The following is a 19,186-nucleotide window of genomic DNA, read 5'->3' as shown; positions in this document are numbered from 1 at the left end:
TGTCAAGATTATTTAATATCCGGAAGTGTAAAGAGACTCCGGTGTACTTGTGGTTAATCCAGAAAGATGACGTTTGTCACACTGTAAATAGATTTTAAGTCGCAGTAACTAAGGCCAGGAGAATTGTTCGGAAATAGTTGCATTCTCTTTTTTATATGAAACTTATTTTAATATAACTCCTTTCAACTGCACTGTATCACTTAAATTTTGAGCTAAACAAAACGCGAGTAGGATACATTACTTGGTTGTTTTCTTTTTAACTGTATGTATTTCTATGCCTGCGTTTATGGTTTGCTAACATCGAATAAACCCTCTTGAACCTGAGCCTAATAAGGGATATTTTTCATACCACTCGTTATAATGTTCTTTTAATGAGGATCTGCAAAAGCACTATTATGTTTTGATAGTTTATTAGAATCATAATGTATAGTGAGACTATAGCTCATTTGTAAATGTTGCAATTGTTATCATTAACATTCTATAAACATTTTATCAGCCTGTCAATATTCAACAGCAGGGATTGGAAAGCTAGTTGTAATACACTTTAGATCAACAAATACTGGTATTTGAGAAGGTTCATTATCTTGGGCCAGAAACGAGAAACTGTAACAGCAAATAAAACAGTCGCCAAGAACGTAAAAAGGAGCAGTCGGAGGACAGAAGGGGTGGGGCGGGGGATAAGATACAAATTCCAGTCTATAAATAAATGATAGCATCTCGCGCTGTATACGTTTCCTTTTCCTTTTCTTGAGAAGAGAAATAATATTTCTATTTGTGAAAAAAATGATATATTCGCTGGACTTGTGAATTGTTGCTTCCTTCCGGAATCTCTGGTCGCATCCACGAATGTATGGCAAACTTTTCATTTTAGATGCTTTGACATTTGTGTGAAATGTTTTGCTTCTACTCCTTGCATTCAGCTTCTCTTCTCTACATTGTCTTTTTTTTCCCGTTTTTGATCGCTTTCCTCTCTTTCCCTCTTCTTCCATTTTTTGTTTTTGAAGTGTGCTGCCGGATTACTTGAAAATGGTGTCTGGTATTGAAAGGTTCGCCCACAGAGCCAAGTTTATTCAAACCAAACCATTCCAATACGTACCCTGAGCACAGGTGCATTCCAATCAATTGTTAGGGCTCAATAAGACTTTAGTATGGAATTTTGTGTATAATATTTGTTTCTTTCTATGGCCTCTACTTATAAAGATAGCCAGATGGCAACATTAAGCCAAGGATCTGTTGGTATCAGAAGCCCTGTACTAATAGCCTGCCACTATGCTGAGGTCAGTAAACTAATCCACAAAATATCCACGTTTGAGGCGCAACAAGTAAAAGCAACTGTTGTACTTAAAACATTCAAAATAAGGCCCATATTTATGGGCTTTGTGGTGCAGTGCAGTAACTCACCTTGCTGCGCTGCCCTGCATCACACGGAAAGGACAGGCGTGCACCGTATGTATCCAGTACGGCACATTCCTGTCCTTTCCCCTTGCGCTGGTGCCCTTTTGCCAGCCTAGCGCCAATGCAGGCACCCTTGCACGATGGTGCAAGGGTGCCTGGTTGCATGCAGGATTTGTTTTTCTGCAGGAAGGTGTCCCTCCACATACCCTTCACACACCTTCATGCACAAAAACAATCCTGAGAGGCTTTTTCCTCTTTCTACGTGTGCTGTAGAATGCAACCCACATAGAAAGAGGAAGAAATGAGGAGAAAGAAAGATATTTTCCTTGCTACGCCTCTCCTGGAAAGGGGTATCTTTTTGGTGCATTAGTAGGTTTACAAGTTCATGTAAGACTAGGAATGAATCAAAATCCATGGAAATGCGTCCCTTGTGCAGAGTAATCTAACACAGCGATTTGCGATGCGTTACATTACTTGAGATTCATGAAGCCACGCAGGGCCACGCCAGGTTGCCTTGCGTGGCTTCATAAATTTCACTTATGATTTGCGTCGCTCTTGCCCCACGTTGGGTGGTGCAAGAGTGACAAAAACCAGGCCATAAATATGGCCCCAAGCATCCAATTAAAATCTCCAGACTTTCACTTGTGTAAATGTGTTTCTATTGTCATGAAGAATACGTGTATATTTATTATAAATATATTCATTGTGCTGGAGGTACATCGTATACTGGAACAATGTTTAATCAAACTATAATTCTTAACATTCAAAAATGACTTCAGATTATAGGTAAACCGAAAGTCAGGCAAATTCTTCTAGAACAAAATGCAAATATTACTTTTGGATTTTTCTTCTTTTGTAAGACGTCCATTTACCTGGATACAACCTTTGATATCTCGCACACATCTGAGAAAGCCCACTAAACCAAGGCGCACCACCGAGTCCTTCAGCAGAGCATCCTTGGCTTCATAGGAGTAGATCTGTCTCTATCACATTACAGTCTCAGTCTGATGCACTCTACAAGTGCACACCGGCCCCAACATTTGTTAGCAGGGGAAGTCTCCATTCAACATTTAAGGGGCAACAGATCAAATGTAGGGTTAATAGTCTGTGATAAAGGCAGAGACCTGATATTATGAGACAGTTTCTAATGCCAACGTCCCTTTCAAAGTTTGCTAACGTATCTTTTCAGAGATTTATGAAGAAGGCCTTTTCATAATCCTCTCAAGGACACCTAGCCCCATCCATATGGTATGTTACATCCATCTTGCTTCAAACCTCACAGCACCAGAGATGTTCACAGTCACACACAGCTGTCGCAAGCATTATCTGGCAGTAGAGGAGACAAGTGTGTCTTTCATTTCAATTAATAACTTAAATGATATTTCCCCTTAAACACTGGGTGAACCCAATTACAGTTTGAGATGAATCGCCTGAATAATCGAAAAGGGTGGTAAGGGTTTCATTAGCTCCCATTCAGGCAATGTCTGTTTAGGACAGCTGCTAGACAGCCACCCATGACACCACTTGCCCCACATAGCACCTCATTAGCGGTCCCATAGAAATGCTGTGACAAAAAGATTTAGGTGGTCATTCTGACCTTGGCGGACGGCGGAGGCCGTCCGCCAAGGTACCGCCGTCAGAACACCGCACCGCGGTCGAAAGACCGCGGCGGTGATTCTGACATTTGCCCTGGGCTGGCGGGCGGCCGCCAAAAGACCGCCCGCCAGCCCAGGGCAAATCAACCTTCCCACTAGGATGCCGGCTCAGAATTGAGCCGGCGGAGCGGGAAGGTGCGACGGGTGCAGTTGCACCCGTCGCGTATTTCAGTGTCTGCTAGGCAGACACTGAAATACTTTTTGGGGCCCTCTTACGGGGGCCCCTGCCGTGCCCATGCCATTGGCATGGGCACGGCAGGGGCCCCCAGGGGCCCCGCGGCACCCCCTACCGCCATCCTGTTCATGGCGGGCGAACCGCCATGAACAGGATGGCGGTAGGGGGTGTCAGAATCCCCATGGCGGCGGAGCGCGCTCCGCCGCCATGGAGGACTCTGACGGGCAGCGGAAAGTCGGCGGTACACCGCCGACTTTCCACTTCTGACCGCGGCTGAACCGCCGCGGTCAGAATGCCCAGCGGTGCACCGCCAGCCTGTTGGCGGTGCAACCGCGGTCAGTCGCCCTGGCGGTTTTTACCGCCAGGGTTAGAATGACCACCTTAATCTATTCAGCATATGTCATATCACTCCTGTGGCTGTGATCCATGACGACCAAGATCCATGCTTATTTGCATATCGCTGTTGTTAGACCTGACAGCCTTAGGGTGGTCACCCCTAACTTTTTACCTGCCTCCCTCCACTTTTTGGATACTATTTTTGCTGGTTTTTAGACTCTGCGCACTTTACCACAGCTAACCAGTACTAAAGTGCATATGCTACCTCCCTTTAAACGTGGTAACATTGGATCTTACCCAATTGGACTATTTAATTTACTTATAAGTCCCTAGTAGAGTCCACATTATGTGTGCCCAGGGCCTGTAGATTAAATGCTACTAGTGGGCCTGCAGCACTGATTGTGCCACCCACTTAAGAAGCCCCTTAACCTTGTCTCAGGTCTGCCATTGCAAAGCCTGTGTGTGCAGTTTCACTGCCAATTCGACTTGGCATATAAAAGTACTTGCCAAGCCTAAAACTCCCCTTTTACTACATATAAGACACCTCTAAGGTATGCCCTAGGTAACCCAGAGGTCATGGTGCTGTGTGGGCAAAAGGCAGGACATGTACCTATGTAGTTTACATGTCCTGGTAGTGTAAAACTCCTAAATTCGTTTTTACACTGCTGTGAGGCCTTCTCCCTTAATAGGCTAACATTGGGGCTGCCCTCATACATTGTTTGAGTGGTATCTGCTGATCTGAAAGGAGTAGGAAGGTCATATTTAGTATGGCCAGAATGGTGATATAAAATCCTGCTGACTGGTGAAGTTGGATTTGATATTACTATTTTAGAAATGCCACTTTTAGAAAGTGAGCATTTCTCTGCATTTAAATCTTTCTGTGCCTTACAATCCACGTCTGGCTTGGTTCAGTTGACAGCACCTTGTGCATTCACTCAGACACACCGCAAACACAGGATAATCAGCCTCACTTGCATACATCTGCATTTTGAATGGTTCTTCTGGGCTCGGAGGGTGGAGGGCCTGCTCTCACGCAAAGGACTGCCACACCCACTACTGGGACCCTCGCAGACAGGATTGAACTGAAAGGGGACCTGGTGCACTTCTAAGCCACTCTTTGAAGTCTCCCCCACTTCAAAGGCACATTTGGGTTTATAAACAGGGCCTCTGCCCCTTCCAACTCAGACACTTCCTGGAAAAGAAAATTGTAACCAGAACCTACATCCTGCCAAGAAGAAACTGCCTGGCTGCCCAAAGGACTCATCTGACTACATTCTGTGAAGTACTGCTGCCTTGCTGTTGCCCTGCTGCCTTGCTGCTCTCTGGCTGTGGTGAAGAAGTGCTCTTCAAGGGCTTGGATAGAGCTTGCCTCCTGTTCCCTGAAGTCTCAGGACCAAAAAGACTTAATCTCTTTGTTGGAATTTCTCTGGTGTGGTTTAAATCGCTGTCCTGACTGCTTAGTGTTTTTCATTAACTTTAAAAAAGAGCGTTTCTTTTGATAGTTCATTCTGGGAGACTCGACCAGGGTGTAACCATTATCCATGGTGTCCAGCCAGCCCCACTGTGTAAAATCAATAGTTGTCCTGTTGCATATTCAAGAAGATGGCCAGAGGAGAAGAAACAGAAGCGGGTGGATACAATCAGTCCAGAGTTCCATTCCATGGACTGGTGATACTGGGCCAACAGGAACAAACGAGGCTCTCTGCACTGTATGTTTGCATGTCAGCTATTTGTGTATGTCCCTACAGGGGTATGGCTAACAAATGTGCAGTGACATTGGGTTCTCAGAAGCTTAAGAGACCCACTTCACCACATTTATGATTGTCTTTTTCTCCCGTGAGGGGGGTATGACTTTCCTTCCCTGCATTAGGCCATGTATGCTGCCCTACTGGTGTCAAACAAGTCACCTCTGGACAATCCCTAGAAAATAAGTGAGTGAAGGGAGGACGTGTCTTGACAATCCCGGCTGCCAGCTCTAATACACTCTTTTTATTCATATGGTTGCTATCAATGCCCATCTGACATTTCATAAATCATTCCATCTTCATTACATAACAATTAATGTTTTAGCCTAGCCAGATTATCTTTAAGAGGGACGCCAAGTAGGTGGTCCCGCCGGGCGAAGCCTAGCAGTATGAGTGATGCAAGCATTGCCTGCCCATAACATCCTGTGGGGTGATTGTAACCCTTTTCAGAAGCTCGGGCACCTCGTAATACCCAGGCCTCTTGATGACGTAATAAGCTAGGAAATAATGGTGATGCAGTTGAATGCTTGGGTAGACAGTGAGTAAGTGGCTTACACATATCTAGGTTGACAGTGATAATTTAAAAATGTATGGTATCTGTGCAGTCCTGATGAAAACTGGATGACATTTGGACTGAGCATCACAGGATGAAATATATTGACTTGTAGATATTGGAACAAATATAGCACCGGATTTAGAAGTCAACAGAGGATAATACTCCATCACAAACGTGACGGATATCCCGCATAATTATCCAATTCTATCCTACGGGGATCGTAAAACAGTGGACGGGATAGCTGTCACATTTGTGATTGAGTAATCCCTCCACTGACCTCTAAATCAGGCCCTAAGTCTCCCTATACATTCTGCTCTGTTTTAAAATTGCTAAAGATGCCCCTTAATTAAAGATGGTAGGGGTTCACCTGCAGGCTACTTTAAAACCATGACATCAGATGCCTCCCAGGTCCTTACTACCGTCAACATGTTCCCTCTAAAAGTGGAGTTGAGTTCGCCCTGGCAATATCAGATGTGCTGCGCGTAGGAATCAATAATGAAGCATACCACACATCTGTGTGTGTGAAAATCCTTTTAAAAACAAAATTACTATTTCTACTTTTCTACCAGAACATATGTTTGATGTAAAATAAATTCCAGCAGAGATCCTCCTCCTAATCATTTGAATGATTGTATCAAATTAGTTATGCAATGAACAGGAAAGCACATCAGAATTAAATGTAAAACAGTGCCATACTCCATGAGTACATATGTGTATGACACACTCGAAAAGTCATTAACCTATTCCAAAAAAACAGGTTTTTCATGTACGTAATGGGTTTCAAATATACAGAGAGAAAGCTGTTCTGAGAAAAAATGTAAGCTTAGAATTGTTTACATAGCTGAAATTCCTAATCTGTAAAACCATGAGCAAAGGTGTCCAAAGCTCTGCTATGTTATTTTATTAAAAAATAGTGGCCCAAATACCGAGGTGCATAATGTTGAATTCACCTCAGGCCTCTTTAACCCCTTCCCTGCCAGGGCTTTTCTCTGCCTGTGCCGAGCCTTTTTTGGCTAGTTGGGGCAGTTCGAGCTTAGGCCCTCATAACTTTTTGTCCCCATAAGCTACCCATGCCAAATTTGCATCCCTTTTTTCCAACATCCTAGAAATTCTAGAGGTATCCAGAGTTTATGGGTTCCCATAGAGGAGACCAAGAAATTAGCCAAAATAGAGCTAAAACTTGGGTTTTTTAAAAAGAAAATGGAAAAAGGGCTGCAGAAGAAAGCTTGTGTTTTGTTCCCTAAAAATGGCATCAACAAAGGGTTTGCGGTGCTAACATCACCATCTTCCCACTTTCAGAAGCAGGCAGACTTGAACTAGAAAAACACATTTTCCAGCAAAATGTTGGCATTTTGCTGGGACATACCCCTCTTTTAATATTTTTTGTGCTTTTAGCCTCCTTCCAGTTAGTGACAGAAATGGGTGTGAAACCAATGCCGGATCCCGGACAGCTAAAAATTTCTGAAAAGCAGATAAAATTCTAAATTCAGCAAGGGGTAATTTGTGTAGATCCTTTGAGGTTTTCCTACAGAAAGTCACAGCTAAAATAAAAAATATTGAAATTGAGTTGAAAAAAGAGCAATTTTTGTCAACATTTTCTTCTATAACTTTTTCTAGCTAAGGCAGATTTTTGAAAGCAATATACTGTTACCTCTGCTGGACTCGCCTGGTTGCGGGGATATATAGGGCTTGTAGGTTCATCGAGAACCCTAGGTACCCAGAGCCAATAAAGGAGCTGCATCTTGCTATGGGATTTCATTGTATACAGAGTATACATCAATTCATTTGGTGAAATATAAAGAGTGTAAAATAGGTATCAGCGAAACCTTTTTCCTTCCAAAATTGGCACAAGATAAGGTGTTGAGAATCAGTGGTTATTTGCACATCTCTGAATTCTGGGGTCTCCATACTAGCATGTGAATTACAGGGCATTTCTCAAATAGACATCGTTTTTACAGACTGTCTTACATTTGGAAGGAAAAAATGTAGAGAAAGACAAGGGGCAATAACACTTGTTCTGCTATTCTGTGTTCCCCTAAGTCTCCCAATAAAAATGGTGCCTCACTTGTGTGGGAAGGCCTAGTGCCCGCAACAGGAAATGCAACATGGACATATCACATTTTTACGTTGAGATCTGACGTGTTTTTTGGAAAGTGCCTAGCTGTGGGTTTTGGCCTCTAGCTCAGCCGGCACCTAGGGAAACCTACCAAACCTATGCATTTTTGAAAACTAGTCACCTAGGGAGGTCCAGGATGGCATGACTTGGGAGCCTCTCATCGGGTTCGGTTACCCAGAATCCTTTGCAAACCTCAAAATGTGGCAAAAAACACTTTTTCCTCATATTTCAGTGGTAGGAAGTTCTGGAATCTGAGAGGAGCCACAAATTTCCTTCCACCTAGCATTCCCCAAAGTCTCCCTATAAAAATGGTACCTCACTTATGTGGGTAAGCCTAGTGCCCGCGACGAGAAATGCCCCAAAACACAACATGGACACATCACATTTTCCCAAAGAAAACTGACTTGTTTTTTGCAAACTGCCTCGCTGTGGATTTTGTCCTCTAGCTCAGCCGGCACCTAGGGAAACCTGGGAAACCTAGCAAACCTATATATTTGTGAAAACTAGACACCTAGGGAAATTAAGAATGGGGTGACTTGTGGTGCTGTCACCAGGTTCTGTTACCCAGAATCCTTTGCAAACCTAAAAATTTGCAAAACAAACACTTTTTCCCTCACATTTCGGTGATAGAAAGTTCTGGAATCTGAGAGGAGCCACACATTTCCATCAACCCAGCATTTCCCCAAGTCTCCTGATAAAAATGGTACCTCACTTGTGTTGGTAGGCCTTGTGCCCGTGACAGGAAGCACCCCAAATCGCAACATGGACACACCAAATTTTCACATTGACAACTGACGTGTTTTTTGGAAAGTGCTTAGCTGTGAAATTTGGTCTCTAGCTCAGCCGGCACTTAGGAAAACCAACCAAACCTGTGCAGTTTTAAAACCTAGACACCTAGGGAAATCAAGGATGGGGTTACTTGTGGTGCCCTCACCTGGTTCTGTTACCCAGAATCCTTTGCAAACCTCAAACTTTGGCGGATAAAAACACTTTTTCCCTCACATTTCGGTGATAGAAAGCTCTGGAATCTGAGAGGAGCCACAAATTTCCTTCCACTCAGCACTCCCCCAAGTCTCCCAATAAAAGTGGTACCTCACTTGTATGGGTAGGCCTCATACCCGCAACAGTAAATGCCCCAAAATACAACATGGACACATCACATTTTCCCAAAGAAAACTGACCTGGTTTTTGCAAAGTGCCTAGCTGTGGATTTTGGCCTCTAGCTCATGCGGCACACACGAAAACTAAACAACTAGGGAAACCCAGGATGGGGTAATCTGTGGGGCTCTCTCGTCAGTTTCAGTTACCCAGAATCCTTAGCAAGCCTCAAAATTTGGCAAAAAAAACACTTATTTTTCACATTTCAGTGCAGCAAAGTTCTGGAATCTGAAGGTGTAGGAAAGTAGCCTCTTTTTAGCCTTGTTACCCCCACTTTTGACCTGTTTGTGAGTATATGTCAGGGTGTTTTTACTGTCTCACTGGGATCCTGCTTGCCAGGGCCCAGTGCTCATAGTGAAAACCCTATGTTGTAAGTGTATTTGTTATGTGTCACTGGGATCCTGCTAGCCGGGACCCCAGTGCTCATAAGTTTGTGGCCTATATGTGTTCCCTATGTGGTGCTTAACTGTCTCACTGAGGCTCTGCTAACCAGAACCTCAGTGGTTATGCTCTCTCTGCTTTCCAAATTTGTCACTAACAGGCTAGTGACTAAATTTACCAATTCCTATTGGCAAACTGGTACACCCATATAATTCCCTTGTATATGGTACTGAGATACCCAGGGTATTGGTGTTCCAGGAGATCCCTATGGGCTGCAGCATTTCTTTTGCCACCCATAGGGAGCTCTGACAATTCTTACACAGGCCTGCCACTGCAGCCTGAGTGAAATAACGTCCACGTTATTTCACAACCTTTTACCACTGCACTTAAGTAACTTATAAGTCACCTATATGTCTAACCTTCACCTGGTGAAGGTTGGGTGCAAAGTTACTTAGGCCCGCATTCTGACCTTGGCGGGCGGCGGAGAGGCGGCGGTCGGACCGCGAACAGACCGGCGGTATAAAAAATGGCATTCTGACCGCGGCGGTCACCGCCGCGACCGACCGCCACTTCCCCACTCCGACAGCCACGGCGGTCATGACCGACAGGCTGGAGTCTGCGCACTCCGGTCCGGCGGTCGACCCAAGACCGCCAACGGTATCATGACCCTGCTTACCGCCGCGGTTTCTGGCGGTCGGGAACCGCCATGCGAACCATGGCGGTAGGCACTATCGGGGCCAGGGAATTCCTTCCCTGGCACTGATAGGGGTCTCCCCCACCCCCCAATGCCCCCCCGAGTCCTCCCCCCACACCCTCCACCCCCCTGCCACCCCACAGAGGTGGTACGAACCCCCTCCCCACCCCCACCCCGACATGCACATACACGCACCCCGACATGCACACACCCCCAACATGCACATATACACACCCCCTACACACACACATACACAACGGGGACACATACCCGCACACATACATGCCGACATGCGCACCCGCCGAACTACACACATTGCCCATAGGCACAGCAGCACTCCCCGCCCGCATGCACGCACTCACACACCCCCTCTACACACTCACACGCACACCCCCATGCACGCACACATCACACAACACCCCGCCCACCCCCTCCCCTCACGGACGATCAACTTACCTTGTGCGTTGGTCCTCAGGGAGGTGACAGGAGCCATGGGGAGGTGACCGCCAACAGAAGACCGCCACACAGAAATGTGGGTCGTAATTCTGTGGGCGGTGTTCTGCTGGCGTGGCGGTGGAGGTTGACCAGTCTCCACTTTCCCGCCGACCGCCAGTGTGGCTGCTGGCGGTTTTCCGGCGGAACGCTCCCAGCGGTCAGAATGCGCACAGCGGCATACCGCCGCGGTCGGCGGTCTTCACTGCGGCGGTAACTCGGCGGTCTTGCGAAAAGACCGCCAAGGTCAGAATGACCCCCTGAGTGTGTGGGCACCCTGGCACTAGCCAAGGTGCCCCCATATCGTTCAGGGCAAATTCCCCGGACTTTGTGAATGCATGGACACCATTACATGCGTGCACTATACATAGGTCATTACCTATGTATGGGGTCACAATGGTAACTCCGAACATGGCCATGTAACATGTCTAAGATCATGGAATTGTCACCCCAATACCATTCTGGTATTGGGGGGACAATTCCATGATCCCCTGGGTCTCTAGCACAGTACCCGGGTACTGCCAAACTGCCTTTCCGGGGTCTCCACTGCAGCTGCTGCTGCTGCCAACCCCACAGACAGGTTTCTGCCCTCCTAGGGTCCAGGCAGCCCTGGCCCAGGAAGGCAGAACAAAGGATTTCCTTTGGAAATAGGTGTGAAGGCTGGGGAGGAGTAGCCTCCCCCAGCCTCTGGAAATGCTTTGATGGGCACAGATGGTGCCCATCTCTGCATAAGCCAGTCTACATCGGTTCAGGGATCCCCCAACCCTGCTCTGGCGTGAAACTGGACAAAGGAAAGGGTAGTGACCACTCCCCTGACCTGCACCTCCCAGGGGAGGTGCCCAGAGCTCCTCCAGTATGTCCCAGACCTCTGCCATCTTGGAAACAGAGGTATTTGTGGCACACTGGACTGCTCTGAGTGGCCAGTGCCAGCAGGTGACGTCAGAGGCTCCTTCTGATAGGCTCTTACCTCTCTGGTAGCCTATCCTCCTTCCTAGGTAGCCAAACCTCCTTTTCTGGCTATTTAGGGTCTCTGCTTTGGGGATCTCACCAGATAACGAATGCAAGAGCTCACCAGAGTTCCTCTGCATCTCCCTCTTCACCTTCTACCAAAGGATCGACCGCTGACTGCTCAGGACGCCTGCAAAACTGCAACAAAGTAGCAAGACGACTACTAACAACCTTGTATCGCTTCATCCTGCCGGCTTTCTCGACTGTTTCCAGGTGGTGCATGCTCTGGGGGTAGCCTGCCTCCTCCCTGCACCAGGAGCTCTGAAGAAATCTCCCGTGGGTCGACGGAATCTTCCCCCTGCAACCGCAGGCACCAAAAGACTGCATCACTGGTCCTCTGGGTCCCCTCTCAGCCCGACGAGAGTGGTCCCTGGAACTCAGCAACTCTGTCCAAGTAACTCCCACAGTCCAGTGACTCTTCAGTCCTAGTTTGGTGGAGGTAAGTCCTTGCCTCCCCACGCTAGAATGCATTGCTGGGTACCGAGTGATTTGCAGCTGCTCCGGCTCCTGTGCACTCTTCCAGGATTTCCTTTGTGCACAGCCAAGCCTGGGTCCCCGACACCCCTTCCTGCAGTGCAAAACCTTCTGAGTTGTCCTCTGGCGTCGTGGGACTCCCTTTTGTAACTTTGTGTGGACTCCGGTTCACTCTTCTTCTAAGTGCCTGTTGGGGTACTTCTGCGGGTGCTGCCTACTTCTGTGAGGGCTCTCTGAGTTACTGGGCGCCCCCTCTGTCTCCTCCTCCAAGTGGTGACATCCTAGTCTCTCCTGGGCCACAGCAGCACCCAAAAACCTCTCCCATAATCCTTGCAGCTAGCAAGGCTTGTTTGTAGTCTTTCTGCGTGGGAACACTCTGCAAGCTTCATTGCAACCTGGGACATCCGTCTTCCAAAGGAGAAGTCCCTAGCTCTCTTCTTTCTTGCAGAACTCCAAGGTTCTTCTACCCGGTGGCAGCTTCCTTGCACCCTCAGCTGGCATTTCCTGGGCTCCTGCCCACTCTCGACACTGTTGCGACTATTGGACTTGGTCCCCTTGTCTTACAGGTACTCAGGTCTGGAAATCCACTGTTGTTGCATTGCTGGTGTTTGTTCTTCCTGCAGAAACCCCCTATCACGACTTCTGTGCTCTCTGGGGGTAGTAGGTGCACTTTACATCTACTTTTCAGGGTCTTGGGGTGGGCTATTTTTCTAACCCTCACTGTTTTCTTACAGTCCCAGCGACCCTCTACAAGCTCACATAGGTTTGGGGTCCATTTGTGGTTCTCATTCTACTTTTGGAGTATATGGTTTGTGTTGCCCCTATGCCTATGTGCTCCTATTGCAATCTACTGTAATTCTACACTGCTTGCATTACTTTTCTTGCTATTACCTGCATAATTTTGGTTTGTGTACATATATCTTGTGTATATATCTTATCCTCCTACTGAGGGTACTCACTGATATACTTTTGGCATATTGTCATAAAAATAAAGTACCTTTATTTTTAGTAATTCTGTGTATTGTGTTTTTCTTATGATATTGTGCATATGACACCAGTGGTATAGTAGGAGCTTTACATGTCTCCTAGTTCAGCCTAAGCTGCTTTGCCATAGCTACCTTCTATCAGCCTAAGCTGCTAGAAACACCTCCTCTACACTAATAAGGGATAACTGGACCTGGCACAAGGTGTAAGTACCTCTGGTACCCACTACAAGCCAGGCCAGCCTCCTACAGAAGGGGATCCACAAACTTCCTTCTACAGAGCATTCCTCCAGATCTCCAGATAAAAACAGTACCTCACTTGTGTGGGTAGGCCTAGTGCCCGGGATAGGAAATGCCCCGAAACACAATGTGGACACATCAAAATTATAATAAACCAAACTACCTGTTTTTGCGGGGGCACCTGCGTTTTTGGTCCTGGGCTCAGCAGCCATCTAGGGAAACCTACCAAACCTAGACGTTTCTGAAAACTAGACACCCGGGTGAGTCCAGGGAGGTGTGACTTACGTGGACCCTCAGTGTTTTCTTACCCAGAATTCTCAGCAAACCTCAAATTTAGCTAAACAAATCGAATTTTCCCCACATTTCTGTGTGGGATCGCCACACCAGCACAAATTTCCTATCACCGAACATTCCCCTCAGTCTCTTCATAAAAATGATACCTCACTTGTGTAGGTGGACCAAGTGCCTGTGATAGGGAAGAGCCAAAAACATTTAGAAATTGATGGGGAACCAAAGCGGGTCCAAAAGGGCAGTTTGAAAAAAATGTTTTTAGGCTGACAAGTGGGGCACAATTTTTATCGGTATAGATGTGACAACACTGGGTGGTAGGAATTTTGTGGATTCCTTCAGGTTCCGGAAGATTTCATCAAAAAAAGTGGGAAAAATGTGTGATTTCAACCAAAGTTGGAGGTTTGCAGGGCATTGTGCGTAAGAAAATGGTGTGGGGTCCATGTGAAGCACACCACCATTGACTCACCCAGATGTTTAGTTTTCAGATGTGTCTGGGTCTCATAGATTTTTCTACATGGCAGCCCTCACCATTCCAAGTGGGACCATTTTGAGAGTTAGACAAGCTCTCATGGCCCAAATGTAAAACAAAAACCCAAAATAATCAAATGTCCTCTTGCTTGACTTTGGGATAAAATCTTTTAGTGTGCAGAGGGACTGCTGAAAGACTGTTACCCCCTTCAGTTGGGGTGGGGGCATAACCACGCCCATACTGGTTGGTAGCCACCACCTCACTATTTTTTTTTTTAATTCCCTGGCATCTAGTAGGCTTTCTGCCCCCCCCCCCACCCCCACCCCCAGGGAGTGGATCAGGGATAATTGGCCCATCTGCCCACCAGTTGGTCAGAACAACTTTGTCCCCATTTATTTGGGGTGGGGGTATGGCCATACCCCCACCCTCTTTTTTTGAAAATAAATCTTCCCTGGTGTCTGGTAGGCTTTCTGCCCCCCTTGGGGCCAGATGAGCTTTAAAAAAATAGGCAGATCTGCCCCCAAGGGCAGCAGAAATGGCCAACAGTAATGTGCCCACATGGGGACCAACCCTTGCCCAAGGGGCTGCCCCGCCAAACAAAACACACACACACCAGTTCCTGGTGCCCAAGTGGTTTCTTCCCCTCCCCCCCCCCCGGGGCAGATTGGCCTTATAGAAAGGGGCACAGAAATGGCCTAAAATAAATTTACCCCCCAGGGGAGCGACCCTTGCCTAAGGCGTCGCTCCCCATCTGTAAAAAAACAAAAAAAAACAAAAAAATCTCTAGTGCCTAGTGGTTTCTGCCCCCCTTGGAGGCAGATCAGCCTAATTAAAATAGTCTGATCTTCCCCCAAGGGGGACAGAAATGTCCTAAAATAAACTCCCCCCCCCCAGGGGAGCAACTCTTGCCTGAAGGGTCACTCCCCTTGTGTGAAATCACTTGACCCTGCCCTGGGGGAGTAGGTGGGAGGCCCATGGGGGGAGCGCTAGCGCTCTCCCGTCAGCCAGTGCCAGGACGTAATGGTTATGTCCAGTGGCACAGGAGCACTATGCTGCGGGACGTAACCATTACGTCCTTGGCTCAGAATGGGTTAATCCACTACCAGACACTGCTGTTGCTTTATCTCACTCTCACTCTTGCCATACTCTGCTTTCTCCCCATGTGCCCGTTTTTCCATCTTTATTTTCCTCCTTCTTTCCCGTTTCAGTGTGTTTTCTCTCTCTCGCTCACAGTCAACGTATCCCCAAAAAAGAGCTCTGGTGGACCCGACTGGTAACCACCGACTTAAAATAATTCCTGATTAGCTGACCATCAGAGCAGAGGAAATATCCCTATGATTCCTTCAAACGGCTCCTGAAAATCTTCCTTTTCTAAATCCCTAACTCCCCACTCTGATCTGTACCCAGGGGCGGATCCTCCATTAGAGCGGAAGAGCGTTCCCTCCACCCCGCCAGCAGCGGCAGCTGCAAACCTTTACAAGGAAATGATAATAAACGGTGTTTATTATCGTTTCCTTACAAAGGGGCGGGGCCACAAGGGTGACGAGGCGCACTCCCCCTCAGAGTGCATGTGTTTGGCTGGCCGACTTGGGCCGGCCAAACACACATGCGCATTAGGCTCTCTCCAGCCCAGCAGCACAGTTGCTGGGTTGGAGGGAGTATGCACAGGCTCCCAGTCTGCCTGGGAGCGCCCAACCAGGGCCCTCCTAGGCGAGCATCATCAAGATTGGCCACAGGGCAGGCTGGGAGCCTGTGCCTGCAGCCTTCAAGCGTCGGAGGAGAGGAGCGGAGCGACGGAGGAGGTAAGTGTTTTTTTTGTATGCAATTTTCATACCCACCTGACCTTGCCCATGTCCCTTCGCTCTGCCCCACCCCTTTCTCACGGTGTGAGCCGCGCCTTTCTGTACCAAGCAACAAAATTGATAATGATTTTAAGTGGAGCTTGCACTGAAATAAAGAGGGCATGGGAGAGCCATTGTGCTGCATATGCTCCGCAGAGATTTTGAAATGGGTTAATTTTAATGAACTTGTTTCTACCCCGCAACAAGAGCAGGATTGTCTGTGGAATGGAGAATAACAGACGACATAGTTTGTTATTTCCCATCATCCTCTCTTTCCCATCCTCTGCAGCACACAAAGGAGGGAGGGCAGTGCTTCCTTGATGGTTTACACTTTAGATAACACCTTTTTTCCCTCTGATTTTGGCACACAGCTACTTCTGCCCACGTGCTCATTATTGAAATAAATGTTTTTATAACTAAGCAGTTGATTTGTGCAGCTGCTGCTGCTTAAGGTAAGTCTGGGACTGCAAATGTATTTATAAACCCTAGTCTTGACTAAAGATATACCAAATGTATATTATTTGCTTTTGTGCAATCATGCAAAAGTTCAGGAAACGTCTGCAAAATTACACTTTATAACATGAAATTCAAATCCATTACTTTACACTATATTTTGCCTCAAAATGTGCCCTCACGCCAATTTGTGACACAAGGAAAACACAATGTCAACGAACAGCTTCTCGTGTTCTGTTTTTCACATTGTTTCAACTCTATTTGCAGTGAACAGTGGCAAAAGTATGTGACATAATGTAACGGCATAGTTTCAGAAATTTCACTTAACTAGTATATACGAAATTCCCAAAGTTACACTAAGTGCATGGGCATAATTTACATTTCGCCCGGGCTTGGTCATGATCCTATGTTAGAATGCACATGTAGACCCATTTCTCTGCTCCCCACCATTGCCTGGAGCCCTTCCATATCTGGATGCCACTATTTTTTGGATGCAGCACAGACCAGTTTTTTGTTCAGCATGAGCATGATGACAGCACTCTTGTTGGCACTGGGCAACTTAGAATGAGCCTCGTCTGTGGGAAGTGGATTAAAGGGTGCCGCCCTGCAATGTTTTTTTGGCCAAACTCTGCAATTGATCCTACATGCTTGGACCTGTGTGGGTCCTCAAGTGCCAGCCAGTAATTGGGATCCCCAGCACGAAAGGTCTTCCCGATGGATGCTTCTAGGAACCAGTGTAGTGTGGTATGATAGTTTATAATTTGTTGAATTCCTATTCTTTTGCAAATTTCTTTTATGTCCATTAATGCATTCTTCACTTGCGTTCTGTCACTTGTAGGCAGATTTTGAAATATTTAGGAGATTTCCTGGTTCCTTCCAGTGACAGTTGCATCCAGGCTGTGGCGGTTGCCAGTCTTCTCCTTACTACTTTGTTATGGGTTTATTTCTTGAATTAAACTCCTTTCTTCATTCAACATTACTGTCAGCGCTTTTGTCAACCCACACCCAGAGCGGATGAAACATTCCTCACAACTCCTATTCAGTATTCTGTACAGTAGTTGCAAACCAGATTTATTGGTTTGGCAAGATAGATGCCCTTTTGTCCCAGCTGTCTGTGTATAGAGCCTAAGACGATCAGCAACAAGAGATCCGGAAAAGTATGGCTTCTAAAGACTCATGACTGATCCACTGCCTAGAGAAGGCAAAATATGGCGTGTGGCACACTGCAGAACTCTACAACCTTGTGATGAAAAAATCTATGCAGTTGGTAGGAGTCACTAAGACTTTATTAATCAATATTTTCTACATCCTCAATGAGGCTGTCCTTCTGTTCCATAATAACATTATGAAGAAACAGTTATTGTCAGAAGAGTGGGCGCTCTCCAGAATCTTTCTGGAATATTGTTTTATCAGAAAGAGTGTTCTGTTATTGTTTCTCTTTTTTTCAACATAAGTATCTGATAATTCTTACTCCATGTTTCTAGATATCTACTTCCACTTGGAACATGTGACTATTTTAGACTTCATTTTTTTATTGACAACCTAATGGCTCTTTATTGAACAATCCAAAGTATTAGGGATTGTTACTCGTGCACAAAGTTAACCATATTGAGCAAACAACAAATATCGAACCTTGTGAAAAATCCTGACATCGATAAAAGACTAATCTGATTTTTATTTTCTAATAACAACAGGCACTGACCTGGTCTAACTACATGGGCCTGACTGAACCTTCCTAGCTGATTCCAACACCTAGGCATGAATGTATGCAGTAAACACCTATATGGAGTATACAGCTATGCATGAATGTATGGGGCATGTATTACGAGACCCGAATGAGTTTTCACACACAGAAATGCAAGATTTTACTGCCCGCAGTGACGGATGCATTCGTGTCTACCGAGCCAAGCCTCTACACAGAAACAAAAAGGTTTCTAATGTAAACATTAAGCCCTTACCTTGTTCATAAACAAACACAGCAAGATAACCTTTGTGAGAAGTGGTGCTTTCGTCTTGGTGTACCCCATAACTGCTGTCAGCTGCTTGTGTTCAGCGCCTACATGTCAGTCCAGCACCTTGGCCTTGGCAGTGAATGTCAGTCCTAGTGCTCAAGGCACCAGGTTCGGCTGCCGCCTGCACTCACGGGGTTTAATGCTCTTACTTCCTGCTCTACTGGAAAGACACTCATGAGGGAGAAAAGGTCTAACGTTCTTACCTCCTGCTCTACTGGAAAGTTATGGGGTGTGTTTTTGACTTGGGATGTCACATACTGGAGCTTCAGAGTCACTTTCTGAAAACTCTTCGCAGAAGTCTCTGACCTTCTAATTTGGGCCGCATTGTTTCGCTTTGTTGAGAGGAATGTGGCTCGGCGTCTTCTCAGTGCCTGGAGTAGTGTGTGAACCATGACCTGTAGCACATTCCTTCGCTCTGTATGAACTAGATAAATTGAATGTCTCAACAATATGCAGAACGTATTTTTCACGTTATTTACTACCTTTGCATAATATACACCAGATGTATGATATCAAAATTGAGATTTTCCTAGCCTTGGTGTCTGAAAGGCTAGATTTTATTAAAGACACGGAGGCGAGTATTATGCAGTCTTTTCTTGCTTTAATTTTAAACAGCAGCCAAGAAGAAAACTACATTTCCCAATGAAACAAACTACAAAGTGACATCATAAAGGAACATCCAATAGGACGTTGAATACCTCTATTACTATCT

General features: G+C 46.2%; 1 protein-coding gene across 1 annotated transcript in view; it reads right to left on the bottom strand.

Moving 5' to 3' along the window:
* LOC138283516 (receptor-type tyrosine-protein phosphatase beta-like) overlaps positions 1 to 18,623 on the bottom strand; it is a 423,874-nt gene extending 405,251 nt beyond the window's left edge. The window contains exon 1 of the mRNA XM_069221455.1: positions 18,421 to 18,623. Within this exon, the coding sequence (XP_069077556.1) occupies positions 18,421 to 18,489 (69 nt within the window). The 5' untranslated portion in view covers positions 18,490 to 18,623. The remainder of the gene's footprint in view (positions 1 to 18,420) is intronic.
* Positions 18,624 to 19,186: the final 563 nt, after the last annotated feature.

Source organism: Pleurodeles waltl, chromosome 3_1, assembly GCF_031143425.1.
Source record: "Pleurodeles waltl isolate 20211129_DDA chromosome 3_1, aPleWal1.hap1.20221129, whole genome shotgun sequence".
Classification (NCBI taxonomy): domain Eukaryota; kingdom Metazoa; phylum Chordata; class Amphibia; order Caudata; family Salamandridae; genus Pleurodeles; species Pleurodeles waltl.
This window is presented reverse-complemented; position numbering and strand designations above follow the sequence as displayed.